At 45.2% G+C, this 20,723-nt stretch overlaps 1 protein-coding gene across 2 annotated transcripts in view; it reads right to left on the minus strand.

Moving 5' to 3' along the window:
* The window catches only part of MAP3K5 (mitogen-activated protein kinase kinase kinase 5), an 816,933-nt gene that overhangs the window by 408,130 nt on the left and 388,080 nt on the right, over nucleotides 1-20,723 (minus strand). For both annotated transcript variants that reach the window (XR_014963045.1, XM_085611527.1), the window contains exon 6: nucleotides 12,130-12,236. Coding sequence is in view for 1 of the 2 variants with exons in the window: in XM_085611527.1 (XP_085467653.1) it covers nucleotides 12,130-12,236 (107 nt within the window). In the remaining variant the exon portion in view is untranslated. The remainder of the gene's footprint in view (nucleotides 1-12,129; nucleotides 12,237-20,723) is intronic.

Consider the following 20,723-nt stretch of genomic DNA (forward strand, 5'->3'; position numbering starts at 1 on the left):
GCACGACGCCATGCGCGTATATATAATAAAGAGGCATGGCTCGGCTCGCGGATTAGCGACCATGCCATGAAGCAAAACGCACGATTCTGAGCCCTAATTACCGCTGCCGCAGTGCACACCAATTACCCACGCCGCGGCACACATCACACTGGCGACGAGGCGGTGACAAGCTCACACCGCTCTCTGGATCAGCTGGTGACCGTGAGTGGCCTATGACTTAAGGTAGGGCCCTGCAGCAACACTGTGAGTAAGCCTGCAGCCTATCATCAAGGCCCTGTAGCCACGTGAGGAGCCAGCCAGACGGTGCAAGCCTGCTGCCACTGCTTGCAGGCCTGCAGCCACAGACTAGACCAGCCTGCTGCCACCAGTGAAGACCCTGCAGCCATCGTGAGTACCTGTGGGTAGGGCAAGTGGTCCAACCTCGGCCCCCCCTCAGCCTGAGTCCACGCACGTGGTTGAACCCAGCGCCCCTGATGGAGGTCGGTGTAGAAGACAAGCTAAGTGCTTGCGACACACGGTGACAAGGCCCAACTGCGCCACAGTCTATCTCGGCCAGGTGGCTGCCACCCAGTCCAAAAGAAAGGCAGTGCATGTGCCGCGAGATCCAACCACAACTGAGTCAGGATGGCGTAGATCCCGGCCATCGAGCCCTTCATCGTGGACGGTGCCCCCTCCTCCCTTGCCCCTCGATGGAGGGACTGGACTGATCGTTTCCAAATTTATTTTGAAGGGGCAGGTATAGCTCGCGACAGGCGCAAGGCATTACTCCTCCACCTAGGGGGCAAGGACATACACCACATCTACAAAACACTGGCAGAGGCTACTCCCAAAACGTATGTGACGCTGCTCAATGCTCTTAATGCGCAATTTGAGCCGATGGCGAACAGAGACTATGAAAGGTTCATTTTTCGCCAGGCCAAACAGGAAGCGGAAGAATCCTTGGACACATTCCATGGGCGTTTAAAGGAACCTGCCAGCATGTGCGGTTTCCAGGACGAACAAGAGGAGATCAGGGGCAAAATAATACAAGGGTGCTACTCATCTAAGCTCAGAGAGAACATCCTCCAGGAGTCTGGCAAATCCTTGGCTGACATCCTCACCCTGGGACGGTCAAAAAGACCTCTCGAAAGCCAGAGCATCCCACATAGAGGCCGCCCTCCACCGTCCCATCAAGACGGAACAGGTACACGTGGCGGAGAAGGTGAACGTGGTGAAAGTCAAGTCACGCAAAAGCCAGGGAAAGCGTCCGCAAGACGAAAAGAAAGAATGTGGCTACTGTGGAGGCACGTCCCACCGCATGCGATACTGCCCAGCGAGAGGGAAGCGGTGCACAGCCTGCGGGTGGATGAACCACTTTGCGGCAGTAAGCAGGTTGTCGAAGCCCCGGAAAGAAACGGCACAAGCTGAAGCGCAAGACAGCGAAGATATAGGCGACGACACGGGAGACTACCCCGTCCATTATGTATTCGCAGTGGATCAACCACGACAGAAAAGACGGCGGCTTCCAAAGTGCAGACTCAAGATTCACCACCAAGACGTAAGGGCCACTATAGACACAGGAGCCTCAATCGAACTGATGGCTGCAAACGTATACAACCAATTGAGTCCATGCCCACCTTTGCGCGAAGCAAAGATTTGGGCATTTTCCTACGGACAGAAGACACCTATCCCACTCTTAGGATGTTTCAAAACGGAACTTAAGCATCAGGGCCTCAAGATCCCCACCACAGTGTGCGTGACCAAACAAGGAAGTGGAATGCTGGTAAGCGGCCAGACAGCACAAGAGCTGAAACTGATCTCATTTGCTCTGGCAGTACAAGAAGAGGAACTAGCGGCCATCATGGAGGAATTTGACGACATCTTCAAGGGCATTGGATGCCTAAAAGGGAAAGAGGTCTCTCTCCATATTGACCCATCAGTCCAACCGGTGGCGCTGTGGCACAGGCACATTGCATTCCACCAGCGACAAAAGGTCGAAGAAGAGCTGGAAGCACTGGAGAGGCAAGGGATAATAGAGAAGGTCAGTGGGCCTACTCCGTGGGTGTCCCCGATCGTGGTGGCAAGAAAGCCAAAACAGCCAGGGCATGTCCGCATCTGTGTCGACATGCGCCTCCCAAACGCAGCTGTAAAAAGGTAACACCACCTAACTCCTACCATCGATGACGACATGGGGGAACTGAACGGCGCGGTGTGGTTCTCGAAGATAGACCTACGTTCAGGATATCACCAATTGCCGCTACATCCGGACTCTCGATACATCACTACATTCTCTCCCCACGTTGGCCTCAGGAGATACAGGCGTCTCAACTTCGGGATCTCGAGTGCCGCTGAGGTATTTCAGAACACCATCAGAGAAGTCCTCAGCAGACTCCCCGGGGTTTTGAATGTGAGTGACGACCTATTGGTATACGCATCGTCAATGGAAGACCACCACCGAAGACTTTGCAGTGTTCTCCAATGAATCAAAGAGTCCGGACTCACCCTGCACAAAGAAAAGTGCCAGTTCTTTAAGAACAAAATCAGTTTCTTCAGCTACACGTTCTCAGACAAAGGAGTAGCCCCCGACCCTGACAAGGTGCGAGACATTCAAGAAGCCCTGGCACCCTCCAACATCGTGGAAGTACGGAGTTTCCTAGGGATGGTAAACTTATGTGGGCGGTTCATCCCCGACTTGTCCAACCTCACTAAGCCCCTCAGGGAGCTGACGAAGTCCACCACCACGTGGCAGTGGGGCCCCAACCAAGAACGAGCTTTCAAAGACACCAACGCAGCCCTTTCAGCAGACACCACGCTGTCATATTTCGACTCGGCCTGGCCCATCAATGTCACCGTTGATGCCAGTCCCTACGGGCTAGGGGCAGTGCTCACGCAGCTACAACGCAATGATGAATGGGCCCCGATTGCATATGCGAGCCGATCCCTATCGGACACGGAGCAGCGCTACTCTCGGATAGAGAGAGAAGCAATCGCCATCCACTGGGCCTGTCGGCATTTCCACGTCTACGTGTATGGACACCCATTTATAGTCTCCACTGACCACAAGCCGCTCATCCCACTATTTCAAGGATCTGCATCAAAGCCTCCCTCGAGGATAGAGAAATGGATCCTTCAACTGCAAGGGTATGACTACCGGGTGGAATACAAACCAGGCTCATCCAACCCAGCTGACTACCTCTCGAGACATCCGAGGGCCACAACCAAGGCAGAGGAAGAGGATGCAGAGGACACCGAGGAATACGTCCGGTTCATAGCGGAAAGGTCCCAACCACTTCCGATCAGCCTTGAAGCTATTGTGATAGCCACCCAGGATGACGAGTGTCTGCAACTAGCCATCACCGCAGTTTGGGCGAACGACTGGCGCCCCATTCAGACCACGATGACCCGACGGACTCCCCAAGCGAAGGCCATACTTGAGTCGATCATGCGGATCAAGGACAAACTCTTGGTTGACGGCAGAGGTTGCCTGCTCAGAGGTCCGTGACTGGTGATCCCGTCAAGCCTTGCTCAGCAAGTGGTGGATCTCGCACACAGAGGGCACCAGGGCATGGTGAAAACAAAGGGTCGGCTAAGAGCGAAGATATGGTTCCCGGGGATGGACCAGATGGTCGAGCAGGTGGTCAGAACTTGCCGATGCCAGGTGTCAGGCCAACCGGATCGTCCTCACCCCGTAATCACTGAAGACAACCCCCGACGACCGTGGGAGTGCATCAGTATAGACTTTGGGCATCTTCCGGATAGGCGCTATGCCCTCGTGGTCATCGATGATTACACGAAATCCCCTGAGATAGAAATCGTGGGAAGTCAAACAGCCACGGAGGTAATCACCAAGGTAGAGAAGATCATTGCAACTCACGGGATCTTCGAGGTGGTGAAGACAGATAATGGCCCACCCTTTCAGGGGCAAGAGTTTGCCGACTATCTCAAATCTTGGGGCATCCAACATAGAACAGTGAAACCACGGTGGCCCCAAGCGTACGGGGAAGTAGAGAGATTCATGCACACTCAACAAGGTCATTCGCATTGTGCATGCTGCAGAAGCACCCCTGGAGAGAGCCATCTATAGTTTCCTGAGAGAATACAGATTGACGCCTCATCTCACAACGGAGAGAGCACTGGGACCAGCAAGCATGGGTCGAGTGGTGCAAGACATTATTCCTCATCACCCAAACTGGAACCCTTCCCAGATTGACACCGCGAGGGTCCTAGCCAAAAGGATCAGTACCAACGACCAAGCCAGTGTCAACCGAAGAGCGAGAGCGTCAACCATTCAAGAACAGGATATAGTCTACGTCAAAGACAGGCACCCAGGAAGCAATTCCGTCTCCCGTTTGAGCAGCGTCCGTGGACTGTGATCCACCGAACTGGCACGATGGTAACAGTACAGAGAGGAACAGAAGAACTCACACGGAATGTATCGTTCTTCAAAAAGGTCCACGCTGGAACGCCCAACCTTTCAAGACCGGACAGTGTGGAAGCTGGTCCAAGTAAACGGAGAGTGGCTGAGGCGATAGAAGATGGCCAAGGAAATATCCCCATGGATGATCTGGACAGGTCTGACCAAGGAACGCCATCACTGCTCGGAACTCCAGACAGAGGACTGTCCGACTCCCCTGTGAGATTCCCAGAGGGCCGGGTCTCGCAGAAAGTGGCCCCATCCTTATCATCGTAACGGAGAGAACATTCCAGATATGGCCTGAGGAGCAATCCGGCCCCCTCCTCCCATCTGGCAGGATTCCTGGTGTGAAGAACCAGAGACTCGCAGCGGACTGTGACTGAGTACGAGCGGAGAGCAGACGGCCAACCCGGAACTGGTAACAGATCAACATGTTGATTTTTTGTTTGTTGTTTAATAAAGGTTGGAAGGAATGTAATGTCCTCCGGCGGGGCAGCGGTTCAGTCTACCCACGCCCGGAGGTGACACACTAGCACTGGCGCATGACACCATATGAGTATATATAATAAAGAGGCGTGGCCCGGCTCTCGGAGTCGCGCCCACGCCGTGAAGCAAAACGCACGAGTCTGAGCCCTAATTACCGCGGCCGAAGCGTGCACCAACTACCCGTGCCACGGCACACATCACACCTCCCTCTCTGTACTCTCGCCTGTGGCGGAAACTACCAGTGTAGGCCTCGGCAGCAAAGATACAATACAGTCATAAAGAATGGATAGGAAGTACGTTGAGATCACTGGCAAGTCATGGTTTTTCGACATGTGACAAACAGCAGTATTTCAGAAATAGCACAGTGAGATGGACACGCTTGAAACAGCTAGTGTGGAATGCCATGGGCAAAAACGTCTGACTTAGCGAATATGTCACTTTCCAACTAGTCACACTGTCACATTAAAGGTTTAAAAAAATTGCAAAATGCAAAATAAAATCATAAGAGAATATGGAGTACTATTTTGCAACGAGGTTGGAAGCCAGCCGAGTATTGAGCGTAAATAAAAGTAAGGCAAGAGAACAAAAGCACCCACATGAGTCACTCACTTGGATGCCTTTCCAGATGTGTTTATTCAAAATTCAGAATACAACTAACAGTTTTTTATGATATTCAACTGTGTTCTACATCTTCAACAGAGACACTTTGTTTGCAATAGGAATCGCCTGAGGGCACGGCTCCGCAAGTCACATTTAAAAAGCACAGAAGGACATTTGGCGGCGGCTTTCTCTCTCACTGAGATCTAGAACTGTAAAAAGTGTTCATTTTTAGGTTCAGTCGGTTTTAAGTTGAATTCCAACTCGGAGGTTCTTATATGATCGTTAGTTTGGCCAAACCAGGGTGTAGCAGCTGCTTTCCCTAACTGGTTTGTTCACTGATATTACATTTTATTCATGTTCAATTAATTGAAATCATTACATGAAGCAGCATATATGACATTTACAAAAAACGAGAAATATAAAAATCAGGAATATAAATTGAGAGACTAAGGGGAGAAGAACATCTCAAAGGGCTGAGTGCGGTTGGAACGTCTTAGCGACCAGCGAGGTTCGAATAGCCTTTTCAGGAATAATTAAAAGCATTAAAAAAAAAGTACAGCTAGTGATAGTGCTGGTGCAGGGGTATAGGTAGGTCGCAGAGGCAAGCTGGTGGTGACTGGGAAGGAAATACAAAAGATTTACCTGGAGTACACAGTTTCAGCTTTCAGAGGGGGTGAGTGGAGCTTCGGTGAGTCTTAACCAGTGGACCCATCCAGCGACATGTGGAGTGCTGATTGGATGGTGTCGATATATGTCCCCAGCCTTGCTAGGGTCACAGGAGCGCTGATGGAAGAGCACAAGTCCGAAGCCATTCTGCAGGTGCAAGTCCCTTGAGCCAGGAGTAAGAGGACTAACAAGGGATGTCTATCAAAAGTGAGTTTGAGGCAGCAGCACAAGTGAAGTCAAGATTGGTTGGAGTAATTGCACAGCCTACATGTGCTCACCTCACCCTGCCTTGCCCAAGAGGGGTTTAAATCCACATCTGGAAGGGCAAGGAGCCAAATGTTTAAGATTTTCCTGCGGGTATGAGCTGCTAAGGCTTAGTGTAAACAAGGCCACGCTTTCTCAGCCATGTAAGAGGCGTCTAATGCCTCGGCGTTCGAGGTGCGACGTAGACTTTCTTTGTCCAGTTCTAGCCAGGTCTTCTTAACCTGCAGATTTACGGTCTCTTACCAGTCTGTAAAAAGTATATCAGAGCAGTGAAGGTTGGTAGCTGCCATGGATTGCTCTCTGCCTTGAATGCTAGTAGAGCCTTAAGGGTTTTCTCGGTGGCCCTCACAATCCCAATATAGTATTTTAGTAGTCCCCCTTGACATTCAAGATCTGGTCTTTTGAGCCTCTCTCTCTGTGCCTGCAAAGGTGTGTGAAAGATTTTTTTATATACAGAGCTTTGGATATTATTCAGTTGTGTTACTAGCCTGCCAGGAAAGGCTTGAGGACCATAATTTAGTGCTGAAATTTATTCAGCTTTCAAGAAGTTCAGCAGGGCCCTTTCGATTAGCAAACCACGGTGAAAGGGAAGGGGGTGAACAACTTCTCACCTGGAATAGGCAGGAAGTTATAGGTTATGTATAGGGACTTAAGGGGTTAGATGTTAATAGAGAGAGTAATAGGCTGTAGGGGAAAGATAAGGTTAGAAGTGTAGAACTGCAGTACAATAGGTAGCACATGGTTGTGGGGTATGCATATCAGAGGAACATCAGGAGTGGGGTGTAGGTAAATAGTTAGTTCATGTTTTGTAAGGTGGAATGCCCAGGGAAAGGTTTTATAATGTGCACCTGTATCAATAAAGCGGCCTTTTTCACACAATATGAAGTGGTCAGTGCTGTGTGCTGCGCCCCGCTCTCCCAAAAGCACACGGGCAAAAGAACAACACGGAGTGTGAGGGGGAGAGAAGCAAACAGATGAGAAAGAACAAGATAGAGCCTGGGCCATGAGAAGCACAAGAGGGAGACAACTGGAGAACACATGCACTCTCTTCCTGCCTAAGGAAAAAGAAAAAAGTTGTTACCAAAAAGTGAGCAGTGGACAGCTTTAAAAAGACTTATTAACTTCTCGCAGCTTCCACTATTTCACTTCTCCCTCATCAGCAAAGAGCTGGGTCACTAAAGGGGGGGGGGCACAAGGAGTCAACATGGAAACCCATTGGGGGGGGGGGGAAACAAACAAACTTTCATGGTTTCTTACTGTTCAGGGAGACTTATTGTACTGAGGGATGAGCAATTAGGAATGTGAAGGTCAAATACGTTTGGTAGCCGGGTGATGAAATCTGGCAGTCTATGCGGGACCCCAGAATGTACAAGCCGCTTTTTTGACTTTGATACTAAAGTTAAGGCAATGGTACTTACAGCTAGGTCTGAACCATGCCATCTTTTAAATGTGGATTTAACAAGGATATTCAGGAGAAAGGGGTGACAAAATACTGTGATTAGCATACAAATGCCCTGTAGCTTAAAGGCACTGGCTACAGAAACAAAAGATGAATGGAATACATGCTCAGCTGTACAGGGTATGGTTGCAGTCTTCAAAAAATAGCAGCCTTACATGACATATGGGACCAGGTCACTGAAAGGGAGGAAGCTATCAAACTATCACATAATCAAAAGCGATGACCGGCACTAACTCCAGCCAACAGGAACTCCCCATGGGCCAGATATCAAAATGGTATTACAGTGATAGTCTGAGGAAGCATGCACCACCCACATTAACACCAGCCTTTTCCAGGAGGCCCCCATCTCACCTCAAGGAGAGGAGGCACTGAAGCAGTCTCCAGTGGTGTAGAGGGAGGGATGGACGACCCCTCCCCCTTCAGCATTTGCAACCAATCTATTTGCTGTTCACATTTTGTCCTGACACTTCTCAGGATGATAAAAAAGGATCGTGCTTGAGCAGGTCTGAAAAATGTCAGAATGGACAGATCCCTGCACCTGCTCAAACCCTCCAGTTGCTTTCTCGTGAGGTGATTAACTGGCAGGCAAATGGTTAGTTCCAGCATTTGTCCTGTGTGATCTTGTAGGGCCTTTTGACCAGCCATCCCCTTCATCAGTGCTTTACCTTCCAGTGGATTAAATCACACTTCACGACATGTAATGAATACTAGGATGTTTGATAAATGACTAAGGACAGCGTTCCACAAGTCTAAAGCATATTCCTGTGACAGACACCCTGGCTGGGGCACCGCAGATCTCTCTAAGGCAAAGGCTGAGGCGAGCCGATGAGTGTTACTCCTACTACAAAAAGAAAAATAGAGATGATCTGGAGCTGCAAAGATTCCACTCAAGCACATCCAGTTGCATCACTGCAAAGATCTGAAACAGACAATAGGCGTATGATACTGACTAAGAAATGAAGGGAGCAGATCTGTAGATTACACAAGACTTCTACATGTGACCACTTTGGACAAACCATCTGCTACGTCGTGGGAGGGGGGGGGGGGGCTTGTTGCAGGGAAGGACGTTCGGGATTTATTACCCCTCTCCAAGAGGTGTCCCTTTATCTTTCATCAAACTATTGTATTCAATGTTATCAAATAGCTTTTCTTTTAATACAGTGGTGGGAACAGGCGTGTCTTGAAAGGATCATGAACTGTAAAAACTATTTTTCTTGTTGCATTTGTATTTTGGCAAATATATTTTTTGATTAAATCTAACATTAAGTCATACAGCAGAGCTTTTTTGCTGCTCGAAACATGTAGGTGCCAACTAAAACACGAATTTAAAATTAAAATAAAATGCCCCTTTAATTCCTGTCTGCACACTACAGTCCCCGGCTTTCTGTAATGATGCAGCACACAGGAGGTTTCCAAAATTGTGCATGCAGAAACACACACAACACTAGGCCTAAATGTGAAGTTTGATACTATTGGGTACTTAGCCATGTCTCGAAATATTTTCATGGCAAGACATTAAAAGAGAACAGCTTGTTGAACTGAGCAGATGGATTAAAAGGTTTGAATTCCTCGTGTCAACAAACTAGATTGCACTTTATCTCTGAAGACTGCTCTGAAGGGTCATTGATGGTCGTGGGGTAGAGTGTTCCGTATGTAATAGTTAAGGGCGGGGCTTGCTTCCAGAGCTTGCTCAGCACAGCCAATGAGGGTTCAGAGGTGCAGGAGTGCTGAGCAGTTTCAGTGATGTCACTGATGCTAAAACTGACGTTAACTCACCAGTGCGGTCGTGGATGTTGTTGTCTGTGAAATCATGTGTGACAAATTATGTGAGAGGCTATGGCCAGTGCATGGCTGAGTAAGAATTAAGGTTACTTAGCTAACTTAACTGATGAATTTCAAATGTTTTTATGCTTCTGATCATAGACAACACGTCTCTATACCTCAGGATTTGGTAGGCAAATTTGTGTGACTGTTGTCATGTTAGTTTTTACAAATGTTTTACTTTAACATACATGTTCTGTAGAAAGTTGTGGTTGTGCAGTGCACAATAATGAATTATGTGTTTTTTAGGTCTTGCCTGCGGCAGCGCATGCGCTCTCGCTTGCGAGCAAGATTGTATACAAAAAGGGGATTTGCTTAACATTAATTGGATTTGTTGTCATTCTTATTTGCTGCATTTTAATTGGCCCGCGTTTGCGGACTTTACTTTCTATTCTTTTAACTGGAGCATGGGCCAAGTACGTACTGATTGCTTCAGCTTGATTGTCATCCTTCTGCTGATCGAGCTGTGATTGAGGCACTTTTATTTTTTCTTCTTCCCTTTCTATTTATAGCTATGTCAAAAAAGCCTTTTTCTCAATTGAAAGGGATGTTTATTGTGACAGCAGATGTTATCTGATTTTGTTGTGACAACAGAGGTTATCTGATTCGAAATATATTTTCACTAAGACATGGGTGCGATTGCTTTCTTTATGTGACTGGATTTTTGCCAAATGTCATTTTCTTCTTTCTCTTGCATCGAGAGGTTAACTGAATTGCTCAAAATCACAGGGGTGTTGTGCGAGACCTAACAAGCATTCGGAAAGCCAACAGATCTTTCCGCGAAGACTAATGGCTCTGCCAATGCCTTTTGTTCATCCTGTACTACATGAGCATGGCAATGATTTGTGGCCAAGCTGTATAGCAGCGTGGTTGCTGTGCAGCATGGTTTAAAAATAATAATTAAAAAATAACTCATGCATCTAGCTCTAATGCAGTTCACAAAAGAAACATATTAGCAATGGCTGCGTCATAGCGCGTTTTTAAATTAGTTTTTGCGCTGCTGCAAGCATGGCTACAATACATCCCAAAGCCAACAGTCCTCATATAATAGGTAATACCCATTGGCTTTGCCAATGCTCGTTAGATTTGGAAGAGTATGGTAAAATCATATCAACACAGCTTTAAAAATAAAAGACTTTGCAGAGCTCTCCAGGGAATACAACTCAACATCACAAAATTGAATTTCTTATCCCAAAAAGTAATACCATATCAATGTTGTATCTGCTGAAAGCACTTGCGTGGAACAGAATTAACCCAGGTTTGTTAGAAATAGTAGCTAGTTGCTGTGCTTGATCTGTAAAAGAATGAGTAAGGTGCCCATTTTCTCAGAGGCCTGCAGCCAGCACTATCAGATGTTGGCACAAAGGCTGCGTAGCCTTCAACACACCTCATGCCTCTTTAATCAACTACCAGACACTCCCTGCCCCTTTATCTCACTCTTGCAGGTTCATGCTTTCTCCCTTTGTGATGATTGTTCCCTTTCCCTAGTTTTTTCCCCTTTGTGAATTTCCTCTCTTGCTCTCTGGGAATGTCCTATGAAGAAAAATAAGTGTCAGTCCCCAAAAATGAGTGTTGATGGGCTCCAACTGCAAACACCCGGCTCCAATTAAGCATTGGTTGATTCCAGTGTGCATTACGGAAAGTTTCAAAACGTTTAGAAAATGTGTACATGTGAACAAACAATGGAAATGTACAAAGTGATTTACTTCAACTGTATCGATTACAATAAATGGGTTCATAAGTAAAGCAATGAAATGAACCACGGGAATATAAATATTCTTAATAAGATAATTCACTTAGTAATTTATGCCACAATCATCTGCGCCAATACCAGCTTGCAGGGACGGCTTTAGGGCAGTGCGACTGGTGCGGTTGCACTGGGTGAAGACCTGGAGGAGGGGCGCTGACCTCAGGTGGGGGCGCTGCGTTTGGCAATAACTTACAATTTAAAAGCAGCGGATGCAGAGGTCCTTTTACCTCCAGATTTCAGGCAGCAATAAAAATGTCAAGATAACTCTTGTGATCAATGTCCCTGCTAGAGAGAGCTCGAAGTTTTGTCTAGTGACAGTTTTAACTCACCATAAAGTAGCGCTGAGAGTTAAAATGCCTGCTGCAAAGAACAGATCTGTATTTAAAGTGGATAACTGAGTGGATTAGTAAAGCCAGCCTTTACCAGTGCTTTAAAACAAATGAAATGTATGCGAGAGAGGGGCCAAGGCGAGATGAGGGGCCCTTTTGCCGGGCAGTAGTGAGCAAATCTGAGGAGGAGGTCATGGGGGAAGGGGGCAAAAAAAAGATTGTCGCACCGGGCGCCACCAGCGCTAAAACTGGCCCTGCTAGCGTGTTCTACATGCCAAAAATCACAAAATTCCTACAGAACTGCATGAAGGCCCTGGTGATGGCCACCGACTGAGTCCGTAGAATCAGAAAGAGCCCTTACCTATTCAGCGCAAAGGCATAATGAAACTTCACGTGGTGATGGCCCGCCAAGTCAAATGTGGGAAGCTTTTCCAAAGTCTCCACGAGCTTCACGATGGAGTCGTACTCCTGTTGACACATACAAGGGACAAAAATAGAATAATACAGTCTTGTAAATATGGCGCAAAACATTCACGTTTCTTAAGAGTCAGTGTTTGGTTATTAATTCAGAAAGAAGGCAGTAGGAGGCAAGTAGGAGGCGTAATGGAATGCACAAGAACGTGGTAGGACAGAAGCTTCCAAAGAAATCCAGCTATTTATGTTCCTACGCTCTGATGTTTGGTTCTACAATAACAGAGCTGCTTCCACTTCGGACCGTGAAGATTTTAATATTCAGTTATATTGTAAAAAACATGTTTGAGTAAGATGTCTTGCTTCCAGTAGAAAATTAGAAGAGAATGGGGCAAGAAACAGTGAGAGACCAAACAAAAATCAAATGAAAACATAAGCTTGCAACACTTGAGGCTGTAAAGTTATTACAAAATAAACAACACAGGTTATGAAGGGGCTTTTATGTGTCCCCGAGTATAGGTAAAATAAAAGAAACCAAGTAAAATGTGTCCCCAGCACGTGTTCTGGGAAGGTTGTGATAAGAGCAACATTTCACCCCGCCCGCGATGAATGGGCAGGGACGTAGAATAGTTAGTGATATTCAGGAGGGGGGGGGGGGCAGTCTCAAATTACTCAACTAAAGAAAAGAAGTGGGCTGCAAGGTGGTATAGAGTTCAATTGTTTCCAGGCGGAACAGGATCTGTACCTATTTGCATTACGTGGGATCCTCTTTCTAGAGTGGCACAGTGCGTGAAAAACGATGGCTTGGAATGCTACTCCAAGGGATGCCACTGGTTAGACTACTTACAAGCATTCATTCCATCACCCTGTGGGTGTTTGATTGCCAGTAGTATGCTTGGAATCTTGGGCGAGGTGCAGCTTTCCAAGCCTACCACTGCCAACGTTTGTGAATTCCAAGTAGTAGTGCATTTGAAACCATTTATGGAGTATTTCTATGGGTAAAGATTTACTACTTATTTGGTAAACCCATCACTATATATATTTAAGATCCCAATATAAAAGAAAATTGCAGAAGTTAATATCTCTTAAAGAAATGAGAATGAAGACAAAATCCATACAGACATAGCAGACCTGACTCGGGCCCTCAAATCCAACTAAACAACCAAGAAAGAAATGTGACAGGTGTCACACCCCAAACAACCTAGATGAAGGTATGCCCCTGCCCGTCCCACCTGGGCTGGCAGTTCTCCCCGAATACTCCTGACTACGTTGACGTACAACACAATGGCCTGGAGTCCTCGCCATGGCAGGGACGTTTTAAGGATTTTGGGGGCCCTGGGCCAAACATATTTTGGGGGCCCCTATTCGGAACAGTTTTGAATTTGTGAACCAATTTCTGCTCTTTCATGCCCTCTTTAACTAGGTCACTGACAGTGCACGAGAGCACTTGTCCAAATACAAATTGTGTTTACATCCAATATTCAGGGATAGTGATGTGTGTTTTCAATATTGTAACACAGCAGCAGCTCACTAATATTACAGCAAATAATCTATGTGACTCCCTCCCACTTCTCATATGTGAGGACCTATATTGATCTAAAAGAAACTTTTTTAATAGATGTTAAATGAAACATATTTACAACTTTTCTTGGTAAAATGTCTGTAAAAGACTGTCACATATCACCCACATTAAAAATAAACTAAAGGAAAGCTTTATTTCAAGGAATCTGTTTAAGAAATATTCAAGGTCATCAGGGCAAGACTGCAGAACAGAGCTGGCTCTATCAGGGGGCCCCCATGAACGGCTGGGGCCCAGGGCCAGAGCCCACTTTGCCCATGCCTTAAAACGTCTCTGCGCCATGGGATCATGCATTTTAAATGTATTTTCCAATGCACACACTCTTCTTCATTTCTTCTATTAGAAGCCTTGATGGTAGAGCTGTCAAATTGGTTCATGTGGACAGTGATCCATGTTTCTAGCTCACGCCTTTTACGAATCATTTTATCAAGAGACTATTGGCCCCATTTACTAAGCCCAAGTCACAAATGGAGGTGGGCTTGCAGGTCAAATAATCAGACGAGCGAATCCATGGGTCTGGATCGACTCCAAGAGTCACTTCATGAGCTGGGCCATGAAAACATTTCACATGTATAAAATGTAACAAGCATAATATAAAAATATGACTCAATCTCTTCAAATATTTTTTTTTATATCTTTAATTATTTCAACTTAGAACATCAGATTATTCCACTGCATAGATAGATATTTATTAAAAGTTAACGCTTTTAGAAACATTCATGGCTCCCCTGCCCCAAACGACAATGCCACTAGTGAACTAAGAAGCAAGTCAGTAGTCATGCAAACCTTAGAGCTGGCCTACATTCTCATTACAGATGGAGCAACACTACAGTCATTAAATCAAACATAACAGCCCACATCCTAAACTCAACTATTTAAAAATGCACACATATGTGATAACACAGAAAAAGGAGGCTCTGTTAAATAAACTATTGCCTAGGATCACACAATTTGAAGAAGCAGGGAAGGCAGTATTGATTCCAGGTTATTTGGTTTCACATTTTGAAATTGAGCTCCCAGATGGGTGTGTGTATGTATGTTTGTGTGTATTTATGTATCTCTCTCGCTCCTGTTTGCATCAAAGGTCATTTACATCAAGGTTTTATTCTTGGCTAAGGAGGAGAAAACTGACTCAGAGATAACAGACTCAACTCTGGGCCCACAGACCCATCTACCAAGTCAAGAATACGTTTATTTCACCCCTTCCTATAGCTACGCCCTTGTAAATGGGCCGACTCTCACATGCCTCAAACCTGCTCTCGAACTAACATTGCTTTTGGAGTGAAGGAGTGGGGAGGCTAAAACAAGCATTATGGAACACTCAGCTATTGGGATTTGTGCATCTTTATGAAACTATCTTTCACAGAGTAAACAAAGTAATGCTAAACCTTAAGATTTGATCTACAACCCACGTCACTCAGGAAAGTTCTTAAGTCTAAAAGGCAAACCCAAGTCTTAGAATTCTATTGAGCATGCATTTTTCTGGTTACATACACCATATGAGTCACAGAACCCCTTTATTGCTTTGCTAGTTGGAACAACTTGCCTGTTGGCGCTTGTTATGGTCAAGGTTTAACTGTATTTCAGCACACTGGTTCATCCCCTAGCTCCAATATCACCAGGGCGATCATCTCCAGTAGCACCAAGACATCCACCTCGGTGATACTTGATTTGATGACTGAATTCGACATGGTCAAGCATAGCATCTTGGTAGACCGTGTCGAACCAGTTGGGATCAAGGGATTAGCTCTGCTATGGTTGATCCTTATCAGGTCGCTCACCAGCGGTACAATTGACATCATTTGTGGCTAAGAGATGGACAGTCTACTGACAGTTATCCAAGGCTCATTTTTCTCTTCACAGCTCTTCATAATTCATGCTCAACACTTCGTTAATGAACTTGCCTTTAAAGGCTGCAAATTCTATAGGTAAGCAAACGATTTGTTGGTCTTCTTGCATATGGGTGATCACCTTTCCTCTCAACTCACATTCCAAAATGTGATGCACTATATTTGGAACTCGATGGGCAACAACAGACAAAGTGAATGCAAAGAAAACCAGGGTTGTTGTCATTTACAACAAACTAGACCTCTATAAAGATTTATACTGGCCTTCCAAAATGGATGCCTTGCCCATCCCCTCAGACACAGCAAAATGTCCAAGAGCCACTATTGATAGCAGGTTAACGCTGCAGCCCCAGACATCCTGAGCAATTTCTAAGTGTATTTTTCTGCTCAGGTAGATTAGAAAGCTAGTACCTTTTTATACATCTGAGGCCCCTTAAACAGTAGTGCAGATGCTGATTGGATCTAGGCTGGATTACTCAATCTCTTTGTACTTCGGCTTACCTTGTTCTACTTGCACAGACGGCAGGCTGCAGTCCAAAATGCGTGGCCTGGCTAATCCCCAAGATCCCCAAAAATCTTGTGTCACACCTGCACTGGCTGGTGGTGAAACACAGAAATACATTTTAAATTCTTTTTATCGCCTTTAAATTATGTCACGATTTAGGTAAGTACCTTCCCATGCATTAAGCTCTGCCTTTGTCCATCCTCTCTCGGTACCCAGTCATAGTCAAATGAAAACGGGGGCCGCAGCTTTTCTGTGGGTGCCCCCTCACTGTGGAACTCACTTTGGGCTGAGGGGCCAGACTTCCTTTAGAAGATCTCTTAACACTTGCCTCTTCACATAAGCATTCTTGTGTTATTTGAAAAACCTCTACTTACTGCCAGAGCCAAGATACCTGTGGGGTATGTGGGCTTCATTAAGTACAACTAACATTGACAAGGATGTAGAGATTACTTTCTTACTTTTTCAATCACAAACATAGGATGCTTCCAGACCCACCACCCAATAACAATAGACTGTTGTTAAATATTTTCATTATAATACATGGAAGCCTGTAATTAATGTGAAAAATAGGTGAAAGAGTTGATTTCTATCTGCTTTTTCAAGCATTGAATGAGAAGTAGCTTTTGAGCTCTTCTGGTCTATTTTCCGGCAATCAACCGTCATAAGCAGAAAGGAGGCCGTTATGACAGCATGTTCATTTTTCAGAGGGCTCTTACAAATGGTGCTCCATTGGCAATCTGCTTAGTTACTGGATACAGCTCATTTAGGGGGTGAAGAAAAGGCTTGAGCTAGAACAGTGCAACAAAAGCTTGAGACCCAGGCTCAGGAGAAAAAGTTAGTTGACTTTACTCAAACAGGCTTCCGAATGATTATGTTGTATGCTCTACAAGACATTTTGCATTTCATAGACTAGAGCTCAGACTTCGATAAAGTATATCTAGGTGGTTGTAAATAAAGCATCAGAAGTGGGATGTAGACGAGTCGCTTTACTTTTAATTCTACTGCTCCTGTAAGAAACTGGGATATGGGTAAAGTTGAGAGTAGCCAGGGCCAGTGTCCTAGGATCAGAACAGCAAGCAGATTTAGACAAAGCTACATATTTGGATGCTATTGCGCTTTAGGTCGAGGCTAGGAAGCACATGTGCTATCTCTACAGACATGTTGGATCCACTCTGTGGGCTTACAACCCGCCGATTGCCTTTTTCTTCATTCCTTCGATTGCCCTTCAAAAATGCTTGCTGGCTATTGGTTAATCCTTCCTCTTTGTTCCTCCTTTTTGTGCTTTGTTTCCTCCCACAAAGGATCGCCAAATTACTGGTATGTTTACGCTTCTGTGTTTGAGTTCTTTTTGGGGGCCAATTTTTTCTTTGTTTACTGCTCATGGTGGTCTGTGTCACCACCCACCCTGCCTCGCCACATGTCAGTCCTTGTTTGTTAATTCCTTGCACCAAAGGGCAGGAAGGAGCTTGGAAGTGTATTTTTGACTCCGTACAGAGCGAGTATAAACTTGCACCTCTGTTATTATCGTGAGCGTTTCCTCTGTGGGCTTTTTTGAGTGACATTATTAAACACCGTACTGCATCGATTCTGCCACCAAAACATTTAAAATGACAAAATTATACACTAATTCGACTGCAACTGTGCTTGTTTGACCACCTGTATGTCACTACAGCGTCACAGCGACTCCCATGGTAAGGCACTTGAGTAATCTTTATTTATTTCTATTTCTATTTAATTTGCATTTCTTATTGTTTATATCATTGTGGTTTCTTATTGTTTATATTATTATCATTGTGTTTATTTACTTATTTGTTCATTTTTTGAAAATTCAATAAAAAGGACTTGAATTTAAAAAAAACAAGTGTGTGATATAATATAGGTCTGACAATGTAGGCCAGGGGCGGCTCCTCCGCTATGGTGTAAGAGCGTCATCGCCCCACTGCCCGCAGAGGCAAATGAAAAATGTAATGATCTTAATGGAGATTATTTAATTTTTTGTCCTGTGGCGGAGTCCTGGGGGCAAGGCCACAGCACTGCAGCTGGAGGAGGAGGGCTGGTGGGCCCTGCTGTCAGTGCGCATGACAGTTTGGCGGGGCATCTTAGGACAGCCAAACCATCATGCGCATTGACATCTCTCTAACCCAGCTGTGTTGGTGGGTAGAGAGATCAGCAGGCACAGGTTCCCAGCCTGTGCCCAGAGGAGAATAGCAGCAAGCAAAAGACCATGAGGTACGTTTAACAAAAAAAAAATCGACCCCTCGCGCGGCCTCTCCAAATTTCCCTTACACAATCCGCTACTGATGTAGGCAACCACTAGGGGCTGCAGCCATGTCCTGAAATCTTAGTGTGTGTCAGGCATACCAAACCCCCTTCCTTACAACAGACTAGACATCTTTAGAAGGTGAAAAAAAACAGTTTTGCATTTGAGTAAATCCTCCACAACCCAAAGTTGGTGCCCAGCTTCTCCACTCAGGGGCTTCACATTCGCACCCAATGCGTAGTGCGTCATACTAATGTCGACCCACTAAGCGCTCTAGATGCAAAAAAACTAAAACGCTGATTTTGTATTTAAATGCATATTTGAAGTATAGAAGTACATGAATGCAAAGAAAAACCCAGACCTCAACATACAGCAAGGGACAAATATAAATTGTTTCAGCAGCTGCATGAAATCATGCGGAATTGTTCGAGAAATGTGGCATGCACTCTGCACTGTGGAGTCAGAGTTCAGATATCACTTAGGTCATTATAGCTGGGGCGTGAACCTTTGAAGAAGGCATCACATTATTATTAGTCAGCTACCTGGCACCTTTACACAGCTGTATTTTATTCCCTTGCCACACGCTGTACGCAAACTGAGCTCCACTGCGGCTTTAAAGCTGCATTTAAACTACTTGGAAAAATATGGGGAGTAGATTTCTGAAGTGCAAGTAAAGTGTTGCTTTTTCAGATACTTTATGCATAAATTTGGATGTACACTGTAATACTTCAGTGTACACACTTGGTGATTATACCATCTTCTCAACACTTCGTATATGTATTTATATTTGCAGTCTTTCCTCCCAGTGCTTCAATAACCTCACTTCTGCTGTTTCTAAGCCACAGGTTTTCAAACTGTGGGGCGCACCCCCCTGGGGGGGCGTGGTTGTGTTCCCAGGGGGGCACAAAGGCCTCTGCAAGCACATGTAAATGAAGAGGTCTGGAAGTGCAGCAATGTTTATTTGCTGCATTTCCAGGCTGTCTTCATTTACTCCAAAGCTGGCAGAGTGCGGTGGGGCCAGAGGTCAGTGAGTGTGCTGCTGGGGGCTCGGCTGGGCAGTGTCTGGAGTCTTATTAAGACTCCAGCACTATGTGAGCCACCGAAGGTCCCCGCACCCGAAGAACACTGTATGATATAAATACCATTGCATGGATCCCGGAGCAGCCGGGGAAATTTGTGTCAGCCTCTAAGCCCTTTGTACCTTTGTGCTGTATGAAGTAATTATTTGTAAACATGACAGACTTGTTTAATTTCAATAAACAGAATTATTAAAAAAAAATGTTTTGAGGTCGGGCCCCCCTCCAAAACTTTATGACAAGGATTGGGGAAGCGGGAGGGACATGGGTGCGTGCAGGGAGCGGGGCTTATGAAATGATTTCAGGAATACGTTTTCTATAGCTTATGAATTGCACCAAATATGAGACTTCTAAAACAGCAAATGCATCAAACAAAAACAGATATCCCAAACAAACTTCTCCCCATAATTGGGATGTTGTGATCCCCTCACACTCTTTGACCGCAATGCAACTATACCTGCTGCACTAATGATAACTGCAGTCCTGAGTAGCAGGCTATCTCCTTTGCCTTTTTTACCTCTTCCCCTCCATGATGGATCATCACCTCTGTCCTAATGCTTGAAAGGACAAAAAGCTCTGATGCCCCTTTTTTTAAAGGTAGTCATAATTGTGATGCAGTGGGACCCTCAAATCCTTGGGCCCCAGTCGTGCTGCATCTGCTCCTTTATGATAACCAGAAGTGGCCACTTACACACTTGGCAGCAGTACCAGCTTCACTAATGAATGTCCCTTTAAAAAAAAAAAAAAAACACTTATATTGTCCCCTTCTTTGGGGTATCTCGCTGAAGAATCATTATATGTAAATATCATACCTATTCTATCTACAAGTGCTTCACTATTGAAATATTGAGGAAAATATTATATTAAAATTAAATAATAAAAATATTAGTTATAAAAATACAAAAATTAATTAACTTCAAGTACAACTCTTGAAATACTGAGTTTTTACAATACAACTCTAAATCTTGATATATTATCTTCCTGACACATGTATACCCTATGTATTTATGAATCTATATATTTATTACTTTACTCCTACTGTAGAAAAAAGTTAAAAAAACTGACTATCCAATGCACTACTCTGTCTCCCCATACATATCTCAATATATCCTCTAACTTCACTCTGACTCATACCACATCTCATTCTACTATGATTTCCAAAATAACCCTTTCTAGACTGTTCCCTCCTTGTCACACCCCAAACCTTATTTTACTACTATGATCTCCCAAACAACCCTCATGTATCCCTTCTTTGACTCATCCCAAACCTCATTTTA

The sequence above is a fragment of the Triturus cristatus genome, chromosome 6, assembly GCF_964204655.1.
Source record: "Triturus cristatus chromosome 6, aTriCri1.1, whole genome shotgun sequence".
In the NCBI taxonomy this organism is placed as follows: Eukaryota; Metazoa; Chordata; class Amphibia; order Caudata; family Salamandridae; genus Triturus; species Triturus cristatus.